Raw genomic sequence first — 25,884 nt, 5'->3', positions numbered from 1 at the left:
TATGTACTTTAGGTTATACGGTTTTGTAATATTATGAGTTGTTTTATTTTGGGTGTGGTGTGTTGTTTTGTTGTGTCTTATTGTTCTTGTTGTGCCTTATGTTTTTTGTGTCTCATTGTTTTTGTTGTGTCATGTCTTTTTGTCTTACTGTATTGTTGTGTCTCATTGCTTTGTTGTGTCTTATTGTTCTTGTTGTCTTATTGTTTTTGTTGTGTCTTATGTCTTTTTGTCTTACTGTTTTGTTGTGTCTCATTGTTCTGTTGTTTCTTATTGTTATTGTTTGTGTTGTCTTATGTTTTTTGTGTTATTGTTTTGTTCTGTTTCATTGTTCTGTTGTTATTATTTTTGTTGTCTTATGTTTTTTTTGTGTCTTATTGTTTTGTTCTGTCTCATTGTTCTGTTGTTTCTTATTGTTTTTGTTGTCTTATGTTTTGTTGTGTCTTATTGTAGGACCACTGCCACCGGGTAAAAACCCATTTGCAGTCAAATAAATAATAAAATAATAATAATAATTATGTGTCGCTTTAGTATTCGTAACGTGAATAAATATACGGTTAACTACAAGCAGCACCGTTAAAATCCTTGCAGTTAATTAAATTTCGCTCTAATTACATGTCCATTTCAGGTCCCAGTATGTACATTGTTAAACGAACAGAATGCAAAACATTCTGGTTACAAAAACAAGTATCTTGATTAACAGGGAGCTACTAATACAATACTGTGACGAGAAATTCGATGCGACGTCACTATTCTTGTTGACTATCGGCGCAGGAGTTAACTAACAAATTGTTTACCTTTTCCACTTCAGATTAACAATTATTTCACCATCAATAATTAAACTATTCAATGGAAAGAAAAATATCATAAATGTAAATAGAATTGCTTTTCGTCTAATACTTTGGGCATAACTAACTTTATATCCGTCGTTAGGAGTCTTTGACAAAAATTGTTCCAAATGTTTAGAAATCAAGCAAATGCTATGTAAGTTAATATTTTTAGAGTTTTACTTTCAAGGAAAAGAAATCGAGCCGATTATGTTGAAATAATTTTGTTGTGGATATTAAAGGAATATAAGAATACATATTTTTAAATATATTCTTATACCTACTTTCCAGCACCAATGCAAAATTAAAATTTTTTCAAAGCTAGAAACATATATTTCATGTCAATTATAAATATTATTATCATAATCAGCAATATTCTTTATGTTGTCAATATATTGTTTGTTAAGTATAAGTATTCCTACACATATTTAGGATTTGTCATGAATACAACGACGGATAAGCCAAAGGTTACTGTTGATATTATAGTGCGTTTTGACAAATTAAGCAACGCAGTTAAGAAATATATCTTTTTTCCCACTTCATCGTCTTGCTTCTAAATCTTTGTTTCAATGACCCAAGTTTCTTAAGTTCACCAGAAAAAAATTATTTTATTAAGTCTTTAGCTATTCTTGTACTTCTTCGTTCCATCGCTGATGCTTATTTTGCATACAAAAAGATCGAAGCTGCTACGTTCTTTATAAACTCATTTATCCCGTTCTTATGATAACCTCGACGACTTTACAGTCGTCGATGTAAGACCAGAACGCGCATCAGTAAAAATTGTCCGCTGTATTTAGGATATTTTAACCCATTTGGAAAAAATCCTGTAAATCATAAAGTCATTATCACACTGGAGTGTTATTTCAAATAAATTCCACAAACACGCTCAGTCACAGTATTATTACCAACCAACTACAGACAAATGTCCCTACTCTTTGATATTGAAGTGACTGAAGGCGAAACTAAGCTGAAAACTCTCGAGGCAATTTGGTAGTGGTTTCAAAATTAACAACAGTAATAATAACAGTCCACACTTCGTCTTCGGAAGTGTGGACGGTTTCTCGAGCAGCGATAATCAGTTCGAAGGTTTCGCTGCAGTACTGACAGAACTGTCTGTACACACCGAAGAGGTAGAATTAATGTTACAAGCAACAGCTTTTGTAAAGAAATCTGCAATTTTGTGTAATATTATGAAGTCCTTAATGGCTGAAAAGTATTATAATGAACTAAATCATAATGCAACCTGCTCGTTGTCTTCAGTGCTTTCAAAACAGATTCTGTTCTTGTGTTTGAGCATGCGTTCGCTAGTGGATCCACCTGGTGATGACTGAAATAGACAGCCAGTTAATTCTTCAAGCTATTAGTACGTCTAATTCAAAATAGTATAGGCGTAGAAGATGCCTTAAGGTAATTTTCGCCGAGGAAGTTTGGTAAGCGTCAAGAAAGTTTACTCACCCAAGATAAAATCGGCGTACCTGTCACCCGGAGGCAAGACACGGAATATTCGTTATCACTCCGTGGTTAAAAGTTCTTGAGGTACCTCCGGGTTTGGACGAGAAGAAACTACAACTTCTGATCCGTGATATGGTTCAAACATGACTCAGTTCAATTGCCACCATCGAAGGTTGGAAGCGAACTCTAAACGGATGCTGAAACTTAGTTATGTTTAATTTGTGCAGCCCACAGGACATGAAAGTGATACCATTGATTTTCTACAAACTGTATCATTCGAAAGTACGGAGAAATCTACTTGTATTGCTAAATCTAGTCACATTTACTCTATCCACTGAAGGGTTGAGAGGAGGATACTGTGGAAAATATTTGGGCCCATGATTTAGAAGAATCAAAGGCAGGGGAAAATTTCATAATGAGGGCTTCATAATTTGTACTGTTCACCAGACAGGTCTATTATGAAGGTTAAGAGATCAAGGATAATGAGGAGGGCGAAATATGTATCACACATGGAGAAAATAAAAATACACACAGAATTAATTCGGAGGGCCTGTTTCAAATAAGTGTCATTTCAGAGTGTGAAATAGTTACTTCTGGTTTAGGGTTTTGTCTAGTGGTTAGCTCATGTGAACACGGTAAATATTATTCTTGTTCCATAAATACTGAGTAATTTGTTGACCTGAGGACTGAATTTTAGTTCTGTAAGATAGACTTTTCTCCATCTAGTTAGTCTGTATGAAATACTTTGAAATGTTTTGAGTGAAGGAAATGTTATTAACTGAAGAATTAAGAAGTTGATTTATACATAAATTTCTAGCAAGAATTAATTTGTTCGTACTTACAAAAGAAAAATAATTGGAAATACAACTTCTCAAATGTTGTAAACCTATGATTCCATTAAGGACAATAACCGGCGTTCATTATAACAGTCAGAAGAAGATATGTATGTTGTCTGTTAACCTGTGACCTGCGTATGCTCTAACTTTACCTTCCGAACGAAATTACTAATTACAATTGAATTAGTTTAAAAATATGATACCTATTAAAAGTCGCTGACTACTTCTACACTATTTATGCGCGAACAATACTGCTGTCATTAACTAGAGAAGTAGGATATTTCGTTTGACAGGTACTTAAGACACAGCGAAATATATATACAACTAAATTGTTTAGTGATAAGGATCTGTGGCTTAGTCATACGATTTCGGAGGTATATAAAATGGATTACAGGAGATGCGTTCGTGTTTATTTCTTTCTCTTTAAAATTTTATGGTTTTCTAAAACTTTCCAAGCAATTGTTTAGATAGAAGGTGAGAGAAACCACCTTTTCTTCCTCCCTAGAAAGCCATTTATCACCAAGCTACAATCGATCACCATCAAAGCTAATGAGTGAAATATTAACCCGTGCCTGCACGAGCTAGCACAAAACAGATCCAAACTGATCTACCCTTCTCTAACATTCAAGCACATAAGATTTTTGGATTAGTTTTTGAAGTCATACTGCCCCCGTCATCATACCCTGATTACGGAGGCAGTATGACCTCTGAAACGTTGGTTAACATCGACCAGACTACACAGCGCAACAACCCAGAAGACACAAATTTTCATACTCATCGCCCTGATGACGGAGGCAGTATGACCTCTGAAACGTTGGTAAACATCGACCAGACTACACAGCGCAACAACCCAGAAATCTTCATTCAGAATCCTACTTCGTCTTTCAAGGGTCAAGTCTTGGCCTAGAGATCGGCCGTCCTCGTCCAGGTATTTATGGTTTCCTAACCTACCTTAAACATCAGAGCCAAGATTCTACTTTATTTTATTCCAAGAAATCTTGCTTCCACGTTATTTTCAATTCATTAATTACTAGTGATTTCATCACTCAACACTATATAATCTGAATTAGCAAAAACATCTTTGAAACCTATTAAATATTTTCTTGTATTCCGTATAGGGCACGTAGTAATGACGTAAAGACTTAGAACCAATGATTTAAATCTCAAAGTCGTGGGAATGCCTTGGCGGAAACACAGACTTTGTGTTAATGATTACCTATAAATTAATACTTTTAAGCATTCTTTTGTCAAATAGTCCCCAAATCTAACCTTATGGAAATGTGGGTTGTACAGTAAATGTAAATGTTGAAACCCCTCGTCTAAATGAAAGGACAGGTGGGCACAATTTTTGTAATAATATAATATGATAACATAACAAATCATTTTAAAATGTATATGTGTGGTTCTTTCTCGGCTTTATCCAATTTATTAAATCAATAATAATTCAATTGAATTCAATTCAATTAATTTATTTAAGTGCTTGACAACAGCCAGGTAAGGCCAATAACAGTCAAGCACTGAACAACATTACAGGATAAAATATAATACAATGATTACATTCATTTCAGATAATAATAATAATAATAATGTCCATATTCATTTACCAAGTATTTTAGTTGTCTGAAATTTTTCAGATTCAAAAAACGTCTGAAAGAAAACACATTAATATTATCAAACATTCCATCTTATTTCTTTTACTCTTTACCCTATCGGAAGAAATATAAATTTTGACATTATCTTTAAGCATTTAATTTAATCGAGCGTAAATCTGAATCCTATTCAGCTTAAATTCTTCGTGACAGAACACCTGTTATTTTTTCGCCCACCTTGACGACTAATGTTTAGAAATTCATATCTTCTATCGGCCTAAGTTCATTGTAATAACTGTTCTGAGTCCCGAATTCATCGGACAAAAACTGAGTTTTCAAGGAATTGGATGCCAGTTGAATGTTTTGCTTGGTATCGCTCTGACCTTGGTTTAACGCTACAATCAGTAAGAATTATAAATAAGGTTTCATTGTCCGTAAAACAAAATTTACTCTGGTGTAAATCAGGTTTTCATTCCACTTAATCAGCTCGTGAACACCTATCATGAAGAGAACGCAACATGTTAACATTGTGTCAGCTGTGCGACCTTTATATTACGTGTCTCGAGTTTTGGGGCTTGGCCTCTTCTCTTTTACTGACAGCTTTGTCGTCAAGGAAATTAAAACCTTATGGATTCTGTACACAGTAATCTTATTAATTGCTGTGTTGACCTGTGGCGTATATTGCACGGTGCAGCGCGTTGGACAGTCAGGTCTGTTAGCCACAATAGTTGTCAACGAGTTCCTCATGATGTTTATTGGAGCTTTAAAAGCCGTCTCATCCATATTCATTTCTGTCGCTATGAATGGCGCAAAATCAAGGAAATTTATTTCCACAGTTCTTAAAGTTGACAGAATCCTGTTGTCTGATCCCATAACAACTTACAGGAAGACGTTTATTTTCACTTTGATTCAAGCGGTTGCAGTGTGGAGTTATATAGCAATCTTGTTCACATATGACACGTGGGTATGGAAACAGGTGGTTGAGAAGATGAGTATTTGGTACCTAATCTCGACATATCCACATCGTATTGTGAACACTGAAACTGTTGTTCTGTCCTGCAATCTTGTTCTGTTATTAAAAAACCGCTTAAAAGCTTTAAACAAAAGACTTGGTTCAATTCTGCAGGAATCTGACGAGCCTTACATCGAAACAGCTTTGCTTATTAATGTACCATACAATTCTGTTTTTAGCCATACTGAAAATGAAAGACTTTTTTCAGGAATGAAACGTTCATCTTTAATGTCACATGTAGAATCACCTCAAACTGTTAACCGCCTTCGACAACATACTAAAATTTCGAAAAAGTGGAATTTATATAATATTAGAAAACTTTACGATGACTTATGTGACATTAGTGTCCTTGTCAATTCAATGTATGGTTTTCAGCTTCTACTGGAACTAGGCGTGACTACAATGGAGCTAGCTTCGGCTTTGTATTTTATATTCGCAGCAATACTGAAGATCCAAAATTTCGAGAGAGATATTATTGGCCACTTTATCAGCCTCATGGCAGCGTGGATATTTCTAATCTCATTCAAACTTATCAGCATCACAGCTCCTTGTCATTCTGCAACCACAGAAGCGGAGAACACGGCTGTGTTGGTGCAGAAGTTGTTGTTGGTGCCAAACTTTGACCACGACACAGTGGCAGAACTCCAGCTTTTTTCTCAGCAGTTACTCCAATGTAAAATAAAATTCACTGCTTTTGGTTTCCTTATTCTCGATTACCCTCTCCTGTTCACTATCATCGGAGGCGTCACAACATACCTCGTGATCGCCATGCAGTACGAGAAGTGAGACTTACCGATATTCGTGCTCCTAAAAGTCATTTTCATTTACCTCCAAGGGTTATTAAGACGATCGTTCCGAACGAAGACGTTGACGCAGAGAGATGTACAAATGGCGTGACAAGAGATGGATAGAGGCGTCCAATAGTGAGCAGCCAATTTTCGTGTCGGTTACTTTGACTTACACGATTGATGAGATACACGGAGCACATAGGACGTATTGAAATGTCCGGAAATTGTTAAAAATGTTCTAATTCTAAAATTTTCAATACAAATTTACCTAAACCCGCATTCTTAAGTTTCATTTTAAAAACTTTATTTCGTCCTTCCCAGTTGTGTATTTTGATGGAATTTCCCCATCTTAATCTTTGTGCATTTACTGTTTCTTCCGCCAAATCTACAGGCGGAACCTACTCTAACGTCCATTATTTCAATATCCGGATTGAAAATTTAGATTAATTTGAACAGTTACGATGTATAAAAATATCAACTTGCTTCTTTGTAAAGTGCCTATATAATGAACATTAAAACGCTGAAGGACGCGGTTTTCATGATACAAATTCCCCAGTTAATCATCAGTCACATGTCAGATACATAATAAAACTTTGTAGAAAGTGAAACAAGGAAAGTTGAGGCGAAATTTTGTTTATTGTACTTAGGACGACTCAGTTGCTCTTTGATCGATAGGTCTACTACTGCGTGTTTGTACGTCGCGATGTTTGGTACATCATTTATTCCCAGTAAACGTCGACTGCCTGACACATTGCCACGGCATAATCTAATTTACATACATTTACTTTCTCATTAACACATTTCAGGACAATCCAGTGCTCAACTGAACGTTGCATATGACCAACGGGATTACAATCCGTGCTTACATCCACAGGTAAACCCGTGTGACAGATTCAACGAGCAAGATTTACGCTGTCATAAAGTCATAGGTCATCAGTTAAGTCAAGAGTTCTTCGTTTCCCGAAGAAAGTACTGAATTTAAACATGGTACATGAATGGACATTAATATTACGTATATTAAAAACGTACTTTTAAATGTTTATAATTCTAAGGTGAAGTTTATGACATCAAGATCAGTCAATTTAAATTTGTGTGATATTAATATATCAAAACATTGAAAAATAATATCATTTACATATGTTCAATATTCTAACTAGACAAGCCGGCTTGGAACTATGGATGCGTATTAAATTTAAACGATTCATGTGTTGGATACTGAAGACAAATGAGACTGTCTTTGTTTGGCGAAGAATCTGTTTGTTTATTACATGTGAATGTAATGAAGCATTCAATTTGTTTTCCTCGTGCTTTCCGCCTTGAAATATAAACAGGTCTTAGAAAACAGTCTGAATTATTGACTCTGCAGTAATGTAAATCTTGTTTGAAGCTGAAGCTCATCTAAATATCGTTTGAAGTCAGTCCGCACCTCAAAGAAAACACAGCATTTCTTCATTACAAAGATTGATTGGTTGATGCTCTTACGCAAATAATCGCTTATTCCGAGATTCATACACTAATGAGTTTTAAAGACTTAACTTCCTGTGTCTGTGGATAAATTGTCGTCATCATTCACGACGAAGTGATTTACCTGTTGAGAATTTCTCTTTTCTTACCGACCTATAAACTACTCGTTTGTATTCGATAATCTGAATGTGCACTGTTCTTTACTAGGAATACGACACTTGATAGATGTCCATACCAAAGAGCTTTGATATTGCCCTTTGTCAAAATTTCAGCGATTGACGAAGTACGAAATAAAAATAAGGTTATATTGTCTACGGGACAAAATATTCTGTGCTGTTAAACGTGTTACTCAGTTTTGACTGTTTAACTACTACCATCGAACGCAATGGAGAGGGTGTTACCTAAAGTGAATTTTGTGTCTTCTGTGCGACCTTTATATTACGTGTCTCGAGTTTTGGGGCTTGGCCTCTTCTCTTTTACTGACAGCTTTGTCGTCAAGGAAATTAAAACCTTATGGATTCTGTACACAGTAATCTTATTAATTGCTGTGTTGACCTGTGGTGTATATTGCACGGTGCAGCGCGTTGGACAGTCAGGTCTGTTAGCCACAATAGTTGTCAACGAGTTCCTCATGATGTTTATTGGAGCTTTAAAAGCCGTCTCATCCATATTCATTTCTGTCGCTATGAATGGCGCAAAATCAAGGAAATTTATTTCCACAGTTGTTAAAGTTGACAGAATCCTGTTGTCTGATCCCATAACAACTTACAGGAAGACGTTTATTTTCACTTTGATTCAAGCGGTTGCTGTGTATTCGTATGAAGCAACCTTGTTCACTTATGACACGTGGGTATGGAAACAGGTGGCTGAGAAGATGAGTATTTGGTATTTTATTTCTGGCTATCCACACCGTATTGTGAACATCGGACGTGTGCTTCAGTTCTGTGACATTGTTCTGTTGCTGCGAAGCCGATTTCAAGCTTTGAACTCAGGACTTGGTTTCATTTTAAAAGTTTCTGTTGATCCTTCTATTGTATTTACCAATGTAGCCCATGAATCAGCTTCAATGAGAATGAGAATGAGAAATGAAAATAGTGTTTTAGAAGATAAAAGTGTGACTATAATACCATTTCGAGATTCTTCTCAATTTATGGTAAATCGTATTCGGCAACCACGATTTAAATTTTTCAAAGAGAAAAATGTTCATGATTTTAGAGAAATTTACGATGACTTGTGTGACATTAATCTCCTCATCAATTCAATGTATGGTTTTCAGCTTTTGCTGGAATTAGGTGTTACCACAGTTGAGTTAATTTTGTCGTCTTATCTTATGCTTGCAACAATTCTGGGAATCCATAATGTGGAAACAGACACCATTAGTCTGATTATCAGTCTCATTACAGCGTGGCTTCTTCAGTATGCTTTCAAACTTATCAGCATTACAGCTCCTTGTCATTCTGCAACCACAGAAGCGGAGAACACGGCTGTGTTGGTGCAGAAGTTGTTGTTGGTGCCAAACTTTGACCACGACACAGTGGCAGAACTCCAGCTTTTTTCTCAGCAGTTACTCCAACGTAAAATAAAATTCACTGCTTTTGGTTTCCTTATTCTCGATTACTCTCTCCTGTTCACTATCATCGGAGGCGTCACAACGTTTCTCGTGGTTGCCATGCAGTACAGTAACTAGGGAGATGCTAACCACATGTAGGTCCCAATTTTGAAAATGAAATTCTTTATTATGACCTTTATAAAATCAATGAAAGCGTAAACATTTGTCACTCCTTCCCGCTACATAACAAATGAAACAAATTAATTCTCTACTGCCGCTAGTTGCAACCAATAGTAAACTGGTTGTTCACGAAGAAGTGAAGTGAATCACAAGTTTTCATATGCATATTTACTTATTAATACGCTATACGGTGTAGAATCCTTCTGTGTTGTTTCATGGTGTTTGCTGTGTATAAGACATATTTTCTATTTGTCACGCTTGTAAATTGCTAAAATGAATTTACACTATTTAAATGCATATGTCTTTATTAAAGGTAATTTTCTGATGAATTCTAAAGCATAATTATGATATATTTGTATGGTATAGTTAAATGTTTAGTATTTGGATATAGCATGTTAATGAAACCTATACAGTGAGACTCTGTAACCAGAACCCAAATTCTGTCGAGCAGCTAGCTAGAAGTCATAAAATGTACGTGAGATAAATCAGGCTGGACTCTGGACACAGAACCTTGCCCATCGCCACAGCTACGTCTAACTTGAGGGTTTAAATACTGCCTGAATGCAGGCGAGGGGTATTGCGTTTTTGGGCAGTCGGCTGGCAAGTGCAGACTTAACCAGGTTTGGTGTCCCGAGTCGTCGCCGAAATCCGATCGGCTAGAATTCAGGGTTCGGTCTCCACAGTTGACCCCTCTGTACCACTACTGCTTAATAAACTACCAGCGTATGTACATTCGTCTACTCAATGACCGGATATCAAACGCTCCTTTACCTACCGCTCGGTCGTGTTCCGTTTGAGATGCAGCACAACACAACACGAATTTTATCTCTTATTTCCTATTCAGATTAATTTTGAGATTTGGGGATTGAACATTTGTTAATTTATCTGGTTTCAAAATAGATATTATACCTTATTATTTGAAAACTCAAGTGTATATTTAAAACAAATTTTACAATGCAAATTTTATTTAGCTACTAACGTAGGTTAACAGCACTTCCCAATTTCATGAACACTATGACGGGCTGACTAAACCAGCGGAAATAACTTAACGATCATTCGACCACCATAGATATCATAAGACAACTGTGCCTCACATAAGCAAGTACATGTACTAAAGAATGTGTTTTTAAAAAATCATTATTTAAAGAACGAAAATTTTCATAAAAATGTCGAAGACACATAAGTAGCAAATTTAATGTAGTACGAATATTGTAAAATTATACACAAATGAATCAACAAAACAAACATTAATAATTGTAATGCTCACCATATATTTTACAACATTTAATGACATGTGAACATCACAATTTTGTTCCCATTACTTCTCGTTTCAAAACATCTGTTGTAGTTGTAAAATCTTTGATAAAATAACTTGATTGGAATGTGTGTTAACGCGAGAAGTTGTGTATTGTGATTTTTCTTGATTATTTCTGTAATTTAAATATATCGTTATTTAATTATGCTACGTAAGCAAAGTATCTACACACTAACAGTTTGTATTTATTGTTATTGTTGTTATTATTATTTTTACAAAATACTGTGCATATATTGTCTTTATGTTAATTAGATTATTTAACTGTGTGGTAGATACCAGCATTTCAGAAAAATATGTAGCCTTTATCTTCAAGGTTCAAATCAATATGGTGACAGTATATTTCTCCGAAACGTCAGTAGGCCTGTAAGCGTAAAAGACTACGTTTTGTAAAAACAGAAAACACAATCTGAACTAGTAACGCAATAGAAATCCTGAATTTCATAGAATATTCAGCAGATTGAAGAGCAAAATGAAGTCTGGATATCTTTCGGGAAGAACCCAGTTCGAATCTCAGCCTGGGTTCCTGCTATAATAACTAATTCTCTCCGTACCTTCTACAGTCTTTTCTTTATTGTATAATAAAATATTTCAGTCCATCTGACAAAACTATCTTCCCCATTCGATCATTACCTCCTCTCAACTCCTCCTACGCTACATATAGTGATATTTATAAGCTAGAAAAAGTAAATACCTATAATATAATAAACATATAACACCATTAAAACATTTCTACATAACGTTACGTTTTACTTAAAGTAATAGTCATATGAACAAAGTTTCTTCACGTAAATATACGACGTTTAAAATTGTAAGGGTTCTTACCAATATTTAGTTACCTTTATCAGTTCAATGTCCCCCCCCCAATTGTAACCTCTACTCATATAAATAAAGAAGTTCTATGTTGTTGCTCGAAGTGGATATTTTCTGTGTATCGAAGGTACAAAAGTACTGTTTCAAATCGGCTATAAAACACAAATTAATGCACACAGCAATTAGCAGGACTACATCTTAATAATTACCATGTTAAGAAATTCTCTGAGGTGTAATTAAAGCCAAAGGAAACAATGGCGGTATTGCTGTAATATATACGCTAGTCACTCTGAGCTTCTGCCCCATTGTCTATTTCGTTTTAGAAATACGACAAGAGTAAAATTTGATTTGTAATATGATGTACAGATCCAGATATTTTGGTACATATCGGTGTCCTGGGTTAAAAGTACTTCTAGATTGCTTTCATTAATTACTACTAATTTTTCTACAGTTTTTATAAAGCGAAACCAAATACGACTTTCCGATGATGAAATTCGTGTTACTGACACAAGCCAAAGCTACGCTAGCGTAATTTTATTCCTCTAAAAGCAATTTTAATATAGTTCCCTGATTATCAAAAATTTCGAAACCGTGAGTCTCATATTTTTTGCTACAGATTAAAATTAATATTACTTTTAAAACATTTTTTGTGTTAAAAGAACGATTATGAGATCAGTAACAACTGTGCTTTCAACAATTCTGAAAGGATCACTTATGCTAGAAAATGTGGCACAATCTTCTTTTTATTTTGTACACGGATATTCAAATTTTATCTTGTCTGATGCATCCGTATTTATCTATGTTTCTTGAGATCATCTTTGGTGAGTTTGAATTCGTTCTTATTGCTGTTATAGGCCAAAAAATTTTCCGATTCTCTTTCCTGCAAATCACTTTTGATTTCCTCTTCGGTTGCTTCACGCAATCCTTTCCCACGCCCGTAGTATATTTCTTCGGTGTAAATGCGGTCCTTTCTTCTGTATGTTCCGTGCAGCTAATAAAAGAATGATATTATTAGTAATACATAACATATGTGAGACTTCAGATCATATCTCGCAGAATTCCTTTAAACAGCACAATGTTTCTTCAATAACAGCATCAATATTTGAACAGCAAGTACTAAATCCATGAAACACAGAGCTTTTTGGGTAGCTAATAGTAGCTTATCTAGTCAATAAATTCTCCGTCTTTTAATTCTGAAGTCCAGTAAAATGTGGAAATGTCTCCGCCACTGGCCGCTACCATGAATAAGATGACTGCAGAATTTTTTCTTCTAATATGGTTGTTATATTATTCTCCCATCTACACTTAGGTCTCCCAAGTGGTCTCTTGTATTTGGGCTTTTCGTCTAAAATTGCGTATTCATCTTATGCGCGCTACATGCCCCGTTCACCTCATCTTCCTTAATTTTATCACCTTAATAATATAGAGCAGGGCGCTCCTTTCGGAGCTCCTAGGGGGGGTGGTCAAGTTTGTAAAACGCAACCAACCTTGGTTAGTCCCAAAGGGGAGTTAGTTTAGTGTCTCATCCAAGTGTTTTAACCCCTGAGTAAGAAACTAAACTAACCCCCCCGAATGGGGGGTTTAAACACTTGACCAAAACACCGAAGGGGTTTGGTTGCGTTTTAAAATCTTGAGTAAGACACTAAACTAACCCCCGTGTATAAACAAATATAAGGTGATATTGTTGATGACGTCATTTTTTGACAACGATGGCTAATCCTTTCGGAGCGCTTCTTGTAATCTGATATTTTACTTCTTTACGTCGCTGATCAGAGGCCATCTGTTCTTGGTCAGTCAACTTTCTACGTCCAACAACACCCTTACAAATCTTCGTCTGCTTTTTTTCCCTTCTGTTCTTATTGAATACGTTTTTCTATGTTTATCAATGTAACTCTTCCTTCGTTTTTCTTTATTTATTAAATAGGTCTGATGGATTAGTTCTTTACGTCGCTTTTCAGAGGCCAACTGTTCTTGGTTAGTCAACTTTCTACGTCCAGCAACACCCTTGCAAATCTTCGTCTGTTTTCTACGTGTGTCGTTAATATGGTCTCGTTTAACAATGTAAGTCTTCTTTCGCTTTTCTTCATTTCTTAAGTATGTCTGATGTCTTAGTTCTTTACATCGATGTTCAGAAGCCACCTGTTTTTGGTCAGACAACTTTCTACGTCCAACCCCACCCTTGCAAGTCTTCGTTTGTTTTCTTCTGTTCTTGTTCAATAAGTTTTTCGCTTTTCTTCATTTCTTAAGTATGTCTGATGTTTTAGTTCTTTACGTCGGTGTTCAGAGGCCAACTGTTTTTAGTCAGACAACTTTCTACGTCCAACCCCACCCTTGCAAGTCTTCGTTTGTTTTCTTCTGTTCTTGTTCAATAAGTTTTTCGCTTTTCTTCATTTCTTAAGTATGTCTGATGTTTTAGTTCTTTACGTCGGTGTTCAGAGGCCAACTGTTTTTAGTCAGACAACTTTCTACGTCCAATCCCACCCTTGCAAATCTTCGTCTGTTTTTCTACAAAGTCGTTAATATGGACTCGTTTATCAATGTAATACTTCCTTCGCTTCTCTTTATTTCTTAAATATGTCTGATGTAGTTTTTACGTCGTAGTACAGAGGACAACTTCTCTAGGTCAGTCAGACGTTTTAAAATCTTGAGTAAGACTCTAAACTAAGTCCCCGAATGGGGGTTAAACACTTGAACAACCCACGTTTTGGGGAGGGTTGTTCAACTGTGTTTTAAAATCTTGAGTAAGGCACTAAACTAACCCCCTTTGGGGGGTTAGTTTAGTTTCTTTTTGGTTGAATATTATTATTAGTATCAGATTACCTTTTTGGTGTTGGCAACGTCTTCTTTCACTTTCCTTCATTTCTTAAATAGTTTTATGTCGCTGTTCGGAGGCGATGTGCTGCTTCAGGAGCAGTGATAATGCGACTGGCTTGATAGTTTTTGATTTCTTTGTTGTGAAGCGTTATTTGTTTATTCGGCATTGTTGTGTTCCACAACAATGCCGATTTTGTTTATAGTTGACATTGTTGATGACGTCATTTTTTGATGACAACGACTAATCACAAATTTATATAAGGGAGAAAGGAGACTAGAGCAGGGCGCTTCTTTCTGAGCTCCTAGGGGGGATTGGTCAAGTTTGTAAAACGCAACCAACCTTGGTTAGTCCCAAAGTGGAGTTAATTTAGTGTCTCATCCAAGTATTTTAACCCCTGAGTAAGAAACTAAACTAACCCCCCCGAATGGGGGGTTTACACACTTGACCAAAACACCGAAGGGGTTTGGTTGCGTTTTAAAATCTTGAGTAAGACACTAAACTAACCCCCGTGTATAAACAAATATAAGGTGATATTGTTGATGACGTCATTTTTTGACAACGATGGCTAATCCTTTCGGAGCGCTTCTTGTAATCTGATATTTTACTTCTTTACGTCGCTGTTCAGAGGCCAACTGTTCTTGGTTAGTCAACATTCTACGTCCAACAACACCCTTGCAAATCTTCGTCTGTTTTCTACGTGTGTCGTTAATATGGTCTCGTTTAATAATGTAAGTCTTCTTTCGCTTATCCTTATTTGTTAAATAGATCTGAAGTCTTAGTTCTTTACATCGATGTTCAAAAGCCAGTTTTGAATCAGTCACAATTTTTATAGGCACGTGACTACAGAAAAATTTAAGATACTGAACATCAGTTATAAATTATTTCGCTGTATAAGAATTGCAATTAGTAACAACTGTCTGAGCACAACTCAGATCCCCGTCGCTATCAAAGTTCCGAGGACCACGGAATTAACGCATCTTAATCATCTTGCGATATTTCCTTGTATCTAGAAGTGGAAGATAATTTAAAATAACTCAGGATTTATTTATCCCTTCTGTAAGACAACGAAAATGTATCAGCAACAAAACTGATTTCTTTTTACGTTTTCCTCTGATGGCTGACAAGTTATTGAACGCCTTCCGAGCAAAGTACATCGGCAAATCGGAGCTGTTACTAATGCTGCCTCGTTGTCGTCACATCTCCTTACCGATCCTCTGTGTGACGCTAGGTCCAGTTCCTAACAGGGTAGAAGACTTCTTAACATCGACGGAACCGCATTGAATCTTTTGCCATCTCCGTGGACTTTTTGTAACGCAATTCTTAAGCAGCAGACAATGAGGAGACGAGCATCTGACCGCTACCTCCGGGCACTGCAACTCAGTCGAGGGTGAAATTTGCGGGTAGAGGCTGACAGGACAACATTCTGAAGTGTAGTTTCTCGCCAATTTACACTGTTTTGCTGAGTTTAACACTGCTGACTGTCCCGCCAGAGTAATGAATTCGGGCATTGAGCTCGTGTGACTTGGTCAATCAACCCTTCGAAGAAGTATTATAACAGGAAAAGTTTAATTATGGAACACCTGTAATAAGATTAAATAAAGTTTTATTATGTTACTCTCAATTAGTAGGGCTATTCATACCCCTTACTTGAAATTATGTGCTCCAATAACTAGAAACTACGAAAACTTCCGCGCTTACTGCAAGTGAATCTAGTGTTTTTTTTAAACTGACTACAGAATATACTGAAAAATTCTTTTTCACCCAAGAAGTGTAGACGCAGCATAGAAATTGTACTGACTCGTAATCTGTATGAGGATATTGTTTTCTACGTGAGAACCGTTTGTTGAAAGGGTATGAATTAGTAACACAGATGAAATTTTACAGGTTTCGGGAAAGTTCGCTTGGTCAAGCAGATTAGAGGCTTCAACGAGGGAAAACTCTACGCGATGAAATCAATGAAACTGAAGAAAATCACTGCCGACAGAGGATCTTCGTGGCAGACGTGTTCACAGATTATCTGGAAGGTGGAGATTTACAAGTCCTTCTGGACAAGAAACAGAAACTTCCTGAGGGCGATGTCAAATTCTACACATCGGAGATCGTCCTCGGTATCGATCACCTGCACAAGGTAGGCGCACTGCAGCCCTCGCCAATGAACTGAATAACAAATACAGTATTTGTTTGTTTGTTTGCACGTTCAGATAGCCCATTTCTGTGTCGGGTCGAAAATGACAGCCAACAGTTTCGAAAATCATGATTGTTTCCATTAAGTAAAAAAATAATTATTTTTTATGAGTTGTGTTAGAAAAGGTCATTTGTTAAGGTCACAGGGTTCCTGTCCCTAATCCTCCCCCTCCGCCGCTTTCAGACCCAGTGACTTGAAACTTCCTGACTCATGAGCTTAGTCATAACTTAATAAATAACAAGAGTTGTGGAGCACAAAAGCAAACTGCTGGGTTGTGCATCTCACAGCCACAATAAGTACGGAAACACAACAGAACAGAAGGAATTTGTTAATTTTTGTTTTGTTTTTTACAGATACACGTCATCCACCGAGACCTCAAACCCGCAAACATCCTCAGAGACTCCAGCGGCCACTTGAGAATCGCTGACTACGGCCTCTGTAAAATGATCCACCCTGATCAGAAGGTAAATTTAATCTCCACCTGAGGCCCATTTGTTGCTTAGTCCAGCTACGGGGAAACGTAGGCCGTCAATGCAGCAGCTGCGTGGACCACCGTCAGTACGCTTTGTCTGACGGGCGCCAGAATACAAGAATCGTAAAGGTTGTACGTCTCTCAGTTGTTAAAATCGCTTCATCCGAATCAGATTTTGTGTCTTGTATCAATATTTAACGGAAAGTGCAACCAACATGCATCGGACGCGCTCCGAAGTTTAGGAGCTGAACTCAGAAGCACAGAACCATTTCAACTGTAGCGCAACTGTTTGCAATTCTTTCGGGATTTTTACCATAAAGAAATATAAACAGAAATTACCGGTGTTAGAAGATAAACTCTAATGGAAACAAAGCTGTATGAGGTACAGAGAGGACTAATTTAGATGTTATTTTATGAGAAACTTTGTGGATAAGTCTTCGTGGGACAAACCCCTTCGAAAGGGCCAATTCAGAAGACGAGGAAGAACATCGAGGGACAGAGTTAAGAGGAATATAAGAAAAAGAATTGATATTGAGAGCAGGAGGAAAATGGCGCTGCGTCCAGTGGTGGTCTTTGGAATTAGCGATATTAAGAGTTCTGAGCCTCACTACCAGAAAGTTAGTCACTAGTTGCTTTGTGTGTCATAATACTCTCACACTTATGTAAAATGTTGTTTCTATCGACAGCCTAAAACTGCACGTACCAACTGCTGTGGCACTCCCAAGTACACGTCTCCTGAGGTGATCAAATGCAAAGGACATACCAAGGTAATTTCTTACGCAATGGCAATCTGACAACGAGGATTTCACTGTTTCCTGTGACTGAACCAACAGTTATATTAACGTAAACAAATCAGCCGTCGCAATGTGAGGGTACGGATGCATAAGTACAAATTTCATGCGGGATGAGATGGTCTTCTACCTCCAGGAGGGGCCAACGACGAAGAAATATTTTAAAGTCTGCGTGTGTTTTCCAACTGCTCATAACATCATTTAAAGATAAATAGTCGGCGCACGTTATAGGCGTCAGAATCTTTCGTCTGTATTTGGGGCAGATAACTTTGCGCCGACCGACACACATTTGCCAGATGAATTGAGAATTAATATATAAAACCTTAACGCAATAAATTAACAACACCTTATAGATCCCGCAAAAATTTTGTCGCCCTTAAATTCTTGTGGGCATGTAGAAGTCTTTAGAAATGAAAAGTGACTGATTTCACCTGTTTTTGTTGCAGGTGGTTGATTGGTGGAGTCTAGGCATCATCGTGTATCAGATGCTAAAAGGAACCACACCGTTTGAAAAAGACGGTGATGAGAGTGACAAATGCAGGAACCTTTTCAAGTGAGTTCAGTTTGTGACGTACAAGCTCCTTTAAACACGTTTCTCTCGAAAGACGTTTGTCGCTAAATAAACCTTAGGGCAGGGAACGAATTGCAGTCAGGAAAAAATTCCTGGTGACCAAAACCATTTAAAATCTGACGATTGTACAGGGCTCAAATTGACTGTGAGGGACAGGGAAGTAAAGGGTTCGAAATGTTGAGAAGCTGAGTGCGTCCTTATAGATGATCCATCTTAAACGTCTGTGGTGTTACCCGCTCCAGAGATTTCCGTGTAAAAGAGCCACTGATGAGGTTTCTTATAATAGAAGCAAGAGACTTTAAACACACTAATTATGGATGCGTATTTAATATGAAGTTTTCTGTATACAAATACAAGAATGGCGTTCCTTTCTCCCATTGCAGACGAATTCTGAGGCGGGAGCCGAAGATCCCAAAAGAGTTTTCCGCTGAGGCGAGAGATTTCGTCCTACGATTATTAGCTAAAAGACCAGAGAACCGTCTAGGTGCAGGCGGGAACGGAGTCGATGACATCAAGAGGTACCGATTCTTCAACGTGAGTTCTGTCACCGTGTCTGTTCTAAATGTTTCAGTTCTGAACTGTGTCATTGACTTGTGTTAAGAAGTTGCTTCAAGAGTTCAGAGTAACAAGTTAGTAAGAGAATGCATAAATCATTGACAGATGACGATTTAGAGAAAAAAACCTCTCACCGCAAGCCTTAGATTTCCAAATAACTGAAGTGTCTGTTCATATGAGATGCTCCCAGTTGTGCCTTGCCAGCCAGACGTTCGCTCTGCAATCACGGTTTATGCTCGTGTTTCATCCCACAGAACATCAACTGGGCTGATACAGAACGAAAAGCCGCGATAGCTCCGTTTGTGCCGGACTTGGACAAGGATAATCAAAATCCGTCATCCCAGGATAGTGACACTTCATCCTCAGGTGAGATACTTGACGTAATTTCAGAAGAAACCAACTTTTTATACCTCGTGTTTCCCTAAACGAGTTTGATTTCAATGTGCCCAGAAAGTGACACGACATGTTGACGTTGGTCCTCTGCGTTGTAACGCCATGTGCAAAGGTAAATACATTTCTGCGTTCCGGAGGAACATACTGCCTCCATCGCCATCGCTGAAGATGGTATCAGTACATTCTTCCGAAACTTTGGTACAGAGGCAACTCTGATGATGTGAGTTTCCTTTTCCACCCAATTGCTTCATCTGCTTGCAGAAACTGTTGTCCCAGGTCACATAATTAGTTAAAATGTGGTCCAGGAATTGCCTTCTGCCCCACATTCACTCGAATCAGTTTATAAAACTGCTCAGAAGTAACAAGAAAGGCGACTTTATGGGGAGAATTATGCACAGCTTTAATTTTTAAAACATTGAATAGTAGTTGCAGTCTCCAGAGAATGTGAGAGTATTTATCAGCAGAAAATATACTGGAGCAGACGTGTTCAAGTGTCGAGAATCGCTGTGTCCGTTACAGGAACACAGACTGAATATGTCGTGTATTTCTCTTCAGCAGAGGTTTTGACCGATTTACAAACGACGGAATCCTCTTCAGAAGAGATTATGAGCGATACACGAACGACAGAGATTCCTGCAGGGCAAGGAACACCTGCGGTTGTCAGGAAGACTCCGTCAAAAAAGAGGAAGTTGAGCAGCTCGGAAGACGACGGGAGGCCAATGAAGAGACCACGATCACCAACGTCGGAGGTCGACCTCCCAAATGACGGCCACGAAATTGCAGAAGGAGACTGATAAAATGCGGTAACGATTTCACTACTTGTCTGATCTAAATTTGAATTCACATTGAGCCAGACGCCATTAGTTTGGTGCGTTATGAGATCCTGATGGATTAGACCAATTTAATTCATTGGCGTGCTGTATAAAGTATATACGTGGCTGCATACAACTCGCACGACCAGCAGCGTCAGACTGACTTACTGATTCCAATGGAACAAATCCCTTTGTCGATCAGCGGACAAGAGACATTTCCAGCATTTCTGCAGAAACAAAATATTTATGATCCTCTTTAATGTTTTTAAAGGGAAAATTAGTTGTTCATCTGTTTTTGATGTAGTTAGTGTCTGCATACCCAGTAGGTCTATCAGGGGCTACTCTACCTTTATTGAAAAACGCAATTTCAAGGCCGGTCCATCTGACAGATGCGTTTCTGGTACCAATGCAGTCTGTAGGAGCATCGACGTCTTTAACAAAGATCCTGTTTTGCTTACTGATGTCAGTCGGATTTTCAAACAAGTAGAGCAAATCGTCTATGAAGGTCATTCGGAAGACGGGTCAGAAGAATTTGTAAGGTCAATATCAACAAATCGACAGCAATGGTTACCTAGGAAACGTCATCTGTTTACTCGGCATGATTTTTCGAAAATTTTGAAAATTTCTTCAAAACTCTCACCAAGGGATGCATGCCAACCTCGGCGAATGCCTCACTATGTCTGTGCCGGACTCGGCCTCGATTCTCTCCGATTGCTGACTGCCTCGGTTTCTGCACAACCGGCCTATGCAGGGTTAGATGTGTTGCCGACTGTGTCCCTGCCAGTCTCGAAATCTGCCTTACGTGTTGCATCCCGAAACTCGGCTTATAGGAGACGGCACATAAGAGACCGTGTGAGGCACAGACCGCGTTCGTCAGAGACAGTACATCAGACACAGTCCGACGGCGATCTGTCCTGCATGGCATCAGGTGGGGTGAAATTTGAAAGAAATTTTGAAGTTTTTTCAAAATTTTCGGAAAATCAAAAAACGCTGGAAATTGTCCAAAGAGCGCACAAAACAAAAAATTGTGAAAAATTCCACTTTCAAAATGTTTTAAAAAAAATCAAAATTTTTGGGTTTTGTGCGCTTTTCAAACAATTTCCAGCGTTTTTTCATTTTCGAAAATTTTGCAAATTTCGAAATTTTGGAATTTTTTCAAAATTTTCGAAAAATCAAAAACCGCTGGAAATTGTCCAAAAAGCGCACAAAACCAAATTTTTTAAAAATTCCACTTTCAAATTTTTTTCGAAAATTTCAAAAATTTTGGGTTTTGTGAACTTTTCAGACAATTTCCAGCGTTTTTTGATTTTTTGAAAATTTTGAAAATTTAGAAAAAAAATTCAAAACTCTCACCAAGAGATGCATGCCAACCTCGGCGAATGCCTCACCCTGTCTCTGCCGGACTCAGCCTCAATCCTTTCCGATTGCTGACTGCCTCGGTTCCTGCAAAACCGGCCTATGCAGGGCTCGATGTCGGGCCGACCCTGTCCCTGCCCGTCTCGGTATCTGTCTTACGTGTTGCATCCAGCACCTCGGCTTATAGAAGACCGTCTGAGGCACAGACCACGTTCGTCAGAGACACATTCCGACGGCGATCTGTCCTGCATGGCATCAGGTAGGGTGAATTTTGAAAGAAATTTTGAAATCTTTTCAAAATTTAAGAAAAATCGAAAAACGTAAATTGTCCAAAAAGCTAAAAAAACCAGAAATTTTGAAAAATTCCACTTCCAAATTTTTAAACAAATTTCAAATTTTTCGGATTTGTCCGCGTTTCAGACAATTTGCAGCGTTTTTTGATTTTTCGAAAATTTTTGAAATTTTTTCAAAATTTTCGAAAAATCAAAAACGTCGGAAATTGTCCAAAAAGCGCACAAAAGCAAAAAAATTTGAAAAACTCCAATTTAAAAATTTGTAAAGAAATTTCAAAATTTTTGGGTTTCGTGCGCTTTTCAGACAATTTCCATCGTTTTTTGATTTTTCGAAAATTTTGAAAATTTAAAAAAAAATTCAAAACTCTCACCAAGGGATGCATGCCAACCTCGGCGAATGCCTCACAGTGTGAGGCACAGACCGCTTTTCTTCGGAGACGGCTTTCGTCAGAGACGCAGTACTTCAGACAGTCCGACGGCGATCTGTGCGGCCCAACGCCAGGGCGGCCCAACGCCAGGGCGGCCCAACGCCAGGGCGGCCCAACGCCAGGGCGGCCCAACGCCAGGGCGGCCCAACGCCAGGGCGGCCCAACGCCAGGGCGGCCCAACGCCAGGGCGGCCCAACGCCAGGGCGGCCCAACGCCAGGGCGGCCCAACGCCAGGGCGGCCCAACGCCAGGGCGGCCCAACGCCAGGGCGGCCCAACGCCAGGGCGGCCCAACGCCAGGGCGGCCCAACGCCAGGGCGGCCCAACGCCAGGGCGGCCCAACGCCAGGGCGGCCCAACGCCAGGGCGGCCCAACGCCAGGGCGGCCCAACGCCAGGGCGGCCCAACCCCAGGGCGGCCCAAACCCAGGGCGGCCCAACCCAAAAAACCTCCCTGCGAAGGGTGGAGGCCCAGGCCGTTCCTTGAGCGAGCAAATGCGCGGACCCGGCTCCGGACAATGGCCCGGGAGACGGGTGCCTGGTGGCGGGTTCCAACGAACCGCCCGAGTCGGACGTGTCCAACTCGTTGGCTTTGCGCTTGCAAGCTACGGAAATCAGGACCTCGTGGGCGTGGCGAGTCGTCCAACTCTTTCGACAACAGATCTTGTCTACAGGATATAGCAAGAGCATAATAAGATTAGGTATAATGATAAGACCACTTAAAATTCGAAAATAGTACCAGCAGCGAAAGCGCAGTAATTGACATGGACTAATACCGACATGGGGGCTCAACCCCAGCGGCCGAGTGGTCTTAGGAACTTAAAACAAATCTCTTAAAGCAGATAATAACCTCTTGCGCCCTCTGTGCCGGACGGCGCTTGAGGTGGGTCCCGATGTTCCCGCACAGAGGACGCTGCCGTTTATTTTACATCTTTTGAGCTTTTTTTAATTCTCTACGACCATTTACGGTCTGAGGCTGACCCTCCGTCCCGCGATTTGGTTTCATTCGATTAAATCATTGAGTTTTCGCTGCTGGTAATATTTTCGCTTTTAGTGTTTTATTACTGGACGTATAATTTTATCTGCCCCTTAGTCATCTCTGCCGACGCGCGTTGGATGAGTTTATCATCTTTGCCTTTCCCAGCATGCTCCGCGAAACTTGTTTCCTACGGACAAGTTGAGGTTTTTTCCGGTTGTCTCTCTCCTGCTCCGGTACAGCGCGTATGTACGCAGTCTTTACGTAAGTTGGGGGCTTCATTCGGCCATTTTGATATTACGTCTCAGCTTGTGTTTGGTTGAATTCTCGATCTGTTCGACAGCCAAAGAGCTGTTGAAGCTTTCGTGGTGGTGGTACGAGGCTCCAAAGAATGCAGGCGAATTCGTGATAGTTAAAATACTAACCGGTTTTCTCTAGAAATTACATAAATCGTTGAGTTAGATATTATTCGACTTAAACCCTTGTACCATTGAAAATTTAATCCTGAAATCTGAATCGAAAATAATACATTTTTATTGACTAATTCAGTGTGGATTTCAACTTCTTTTCCTACTCACTGAACGTGTGATGCAATCACAAATCGATGAAAATTTTAATATTGATTATAATCGTGGATTTGACCTTATCTCTTGCGGACAAATAAGGATTGATTAGAAATTGTGCAGAGGCAGTGGGCGTGTCACTCGCTACTCGTAAACGCACACTTCGAAAAGAACAGGAAGAGAGAATGTTTTAACTTGGGGTATCGCAAATACACGAGTATGTGTAGCAAAACATTTAGCAGTAATATTCTGGCGTGGGGGATCATTTTTTATTTCAACATTCTCAAGATAACAGATGATCGCTGCTACTTACGCTACATGACCGAAACTTCAGCCTCTGAATAGGAGATCCAAAACTACCCAAAAGTCTCAAAATCGTAATCACTTTTTGATTATATGTACGACACGCTTAATCTGGCCCGCAGTTTAACAACGCAGCCCTCCGCGTTTGTCTTATTACCAGTCGTATTTCGTTCTATGGAGGATTTGAGGTTGTGATGATGCAAGCAATTTTTAGTTTTTATTTTATCATACAAGTATGAAAACTTAGCTCAGTGTTCTGCTAACTTCTCACTGGAGTCGGCTTGCGTGTAAACAATTAGTCCTATTTAATGACCGTAATAAAATAATGATTATCTGACTTGCCACTACGAACGCCAAGATCTAAATTCAAAACTTTAATAAATATTTCACTTACAATTACAGAATCATCATGGTACTACAGACTAATTATTCCGTGCTGACGGCAAAGACACAAGTCATTTGAATACGCAAAATCAAATTAACACTCACCATCACTGCATAATTTCTGCATAATAGTCACCTCATTTAAAAGACGCATCCAGCGTTAGATAGACGTCCGTTTAACGCGTTTCATCCACGGCACTCCCAGCATCGAAGCTGAGTAGATAACACACAAAGCACGTCAACTTTGTTAATTGATGTATCATTACGCCATGTAGCGCAACGGAACAGACCTAGTTGCTTTAGAAATAAACAATTCGGAGTTCTGCAGTGTAAACAGCGATTAAATACTTCAAAAACATTAACCCTTGTAATGGCTGAGTTGTCTTCTTTGATTTACCACCGAATGTTCAAAAATATTTAGGCGACTTTAAGCTATAAATGGTTAATATCTAATTGATGCTGATGTGGTTACAAAACACTCGCACGAGAAAAATCCAAATAAATATATTAAAAAATTGTGAATATAGTAAATGTATAAGAAAAAGAAAGGTCTTTACCATTCTTTTAAATATAAAAATGGTTGACCTCAACATGAACTGAAGAAGAGGTTAAGTGTACCAAAATCACTCACAAACTGCAATTTTCGTAAACACGATTGCAGTGACGTAAGTTTACGCGTTTGCAAACGGTGGAAGACCATTTGAAGTTGAGATACGCTGAAATAAATTAATTAAAGTAAATAAAATGGCAGCAAACGTCTGTTCAGAATCAGACGCCCCGGAGCCATGTTTATTAATTTTCTCAACCGGAAAACTGTTAAATGCGGACGTAAGATTAATCGCGATCTTACAAGCTCAGTTTATGAGAAAATACCGACGTACCTAATTAAGAAACACCACGGTGGTCTATCGGTTAGAACGCTGGCCTTGTAAGCCTGGGGTCTCGGGTTCGATTTCCGGCGGTGCCCGAATTTTTAATTTTTGTTGGACAAGGCCGTGGTCTAGGCAACACGGAGTTTTCCTCCGTGGCATCCCAACAATTACTCCATTCACACACAGAAGAAGGCAATGGCAAACCACTTCTGGATCATCTGCCAAGAACGTATATGAACAGGTCCCAGTCCGAGAAGAGAAAAGGATGGAAGGATCCGGTTCATATGGACCTGTCGTCAG

General features: G+C 38.7%; 1 protein-coding gene across 1 annotated transcript; it reads left to right on the top strand.

Moving 5' to 3' along the window:
- Positions 1–16,560: 16,560 nt before the first annotated feature.
- Positions 16,561–21,475, top strand: LOC147874655 (ribosomal protein S6 kinase alpha-5-like). Its single transcript, XM_087344518.1, has 7 exons — positions 16,561–16,762; positions 17,173–17,283; positions 17,978–18,058; positions 18,529–18,635; positions 19,037–19,187; positions 19,463–19,574; positions 20,157–21,475. Exons 2-7 carry the CDS (start codon positions 17,263–17,265, stop codon positions 20,393–20,395), a joined length of 711 nt encoding a protein of 236 aa, XP_087200644.1. The 5' UTR covers positions 16,561–16,762; positions 17,173–17,262; the 3' UTR covers positions 20,396–21,475.
- Positions 21,476–25,884: the final 4,409 nt, after the last annotated feature.

This window comes from Zootermopsis nevadensis, unplaced genomic scaffold (genome assembly GCF_977971745.1).
Source record: "Zootermopsis nevadensis isolate Lab colony 2312 unplaced genomic scaffold, Znev_1.0 Znev_ptg000007l, whole genome shotgun sequence".
NCBI lineage: Eukaryota > Metazoa > Arthropoda > Insecta > Blattodea > Termopsidae > Zootermopsis > Zootermopsis nevadensis.
The sequence above is the reverse complement of the archived record's forward strand: the minus strand, read 5'-3'. Positions and strand labels throughout refer to the sequence as shown.

Coding starts and splice junctions, on each gene's coding strand:
- LOC147874655 (XM_087344518.1), top strand. CDS start 17,263: ATGATCCACCCTGATCAGAAG. Junction 18,059..18,528: donor AATGCAAAGGACATACCAAG/GTAATTTCTTAC, acceptor TTTTTGTTGCAG/GTGGTTGATTGGTGGAGTCT. Junction 18,636..19,036: donor AAATGCAGGAACCTTTTCAA/GTGAGTTCAGTT, acceptor CTCCCATTGCAG/ACGAATTCTGAGGCGGGAGC.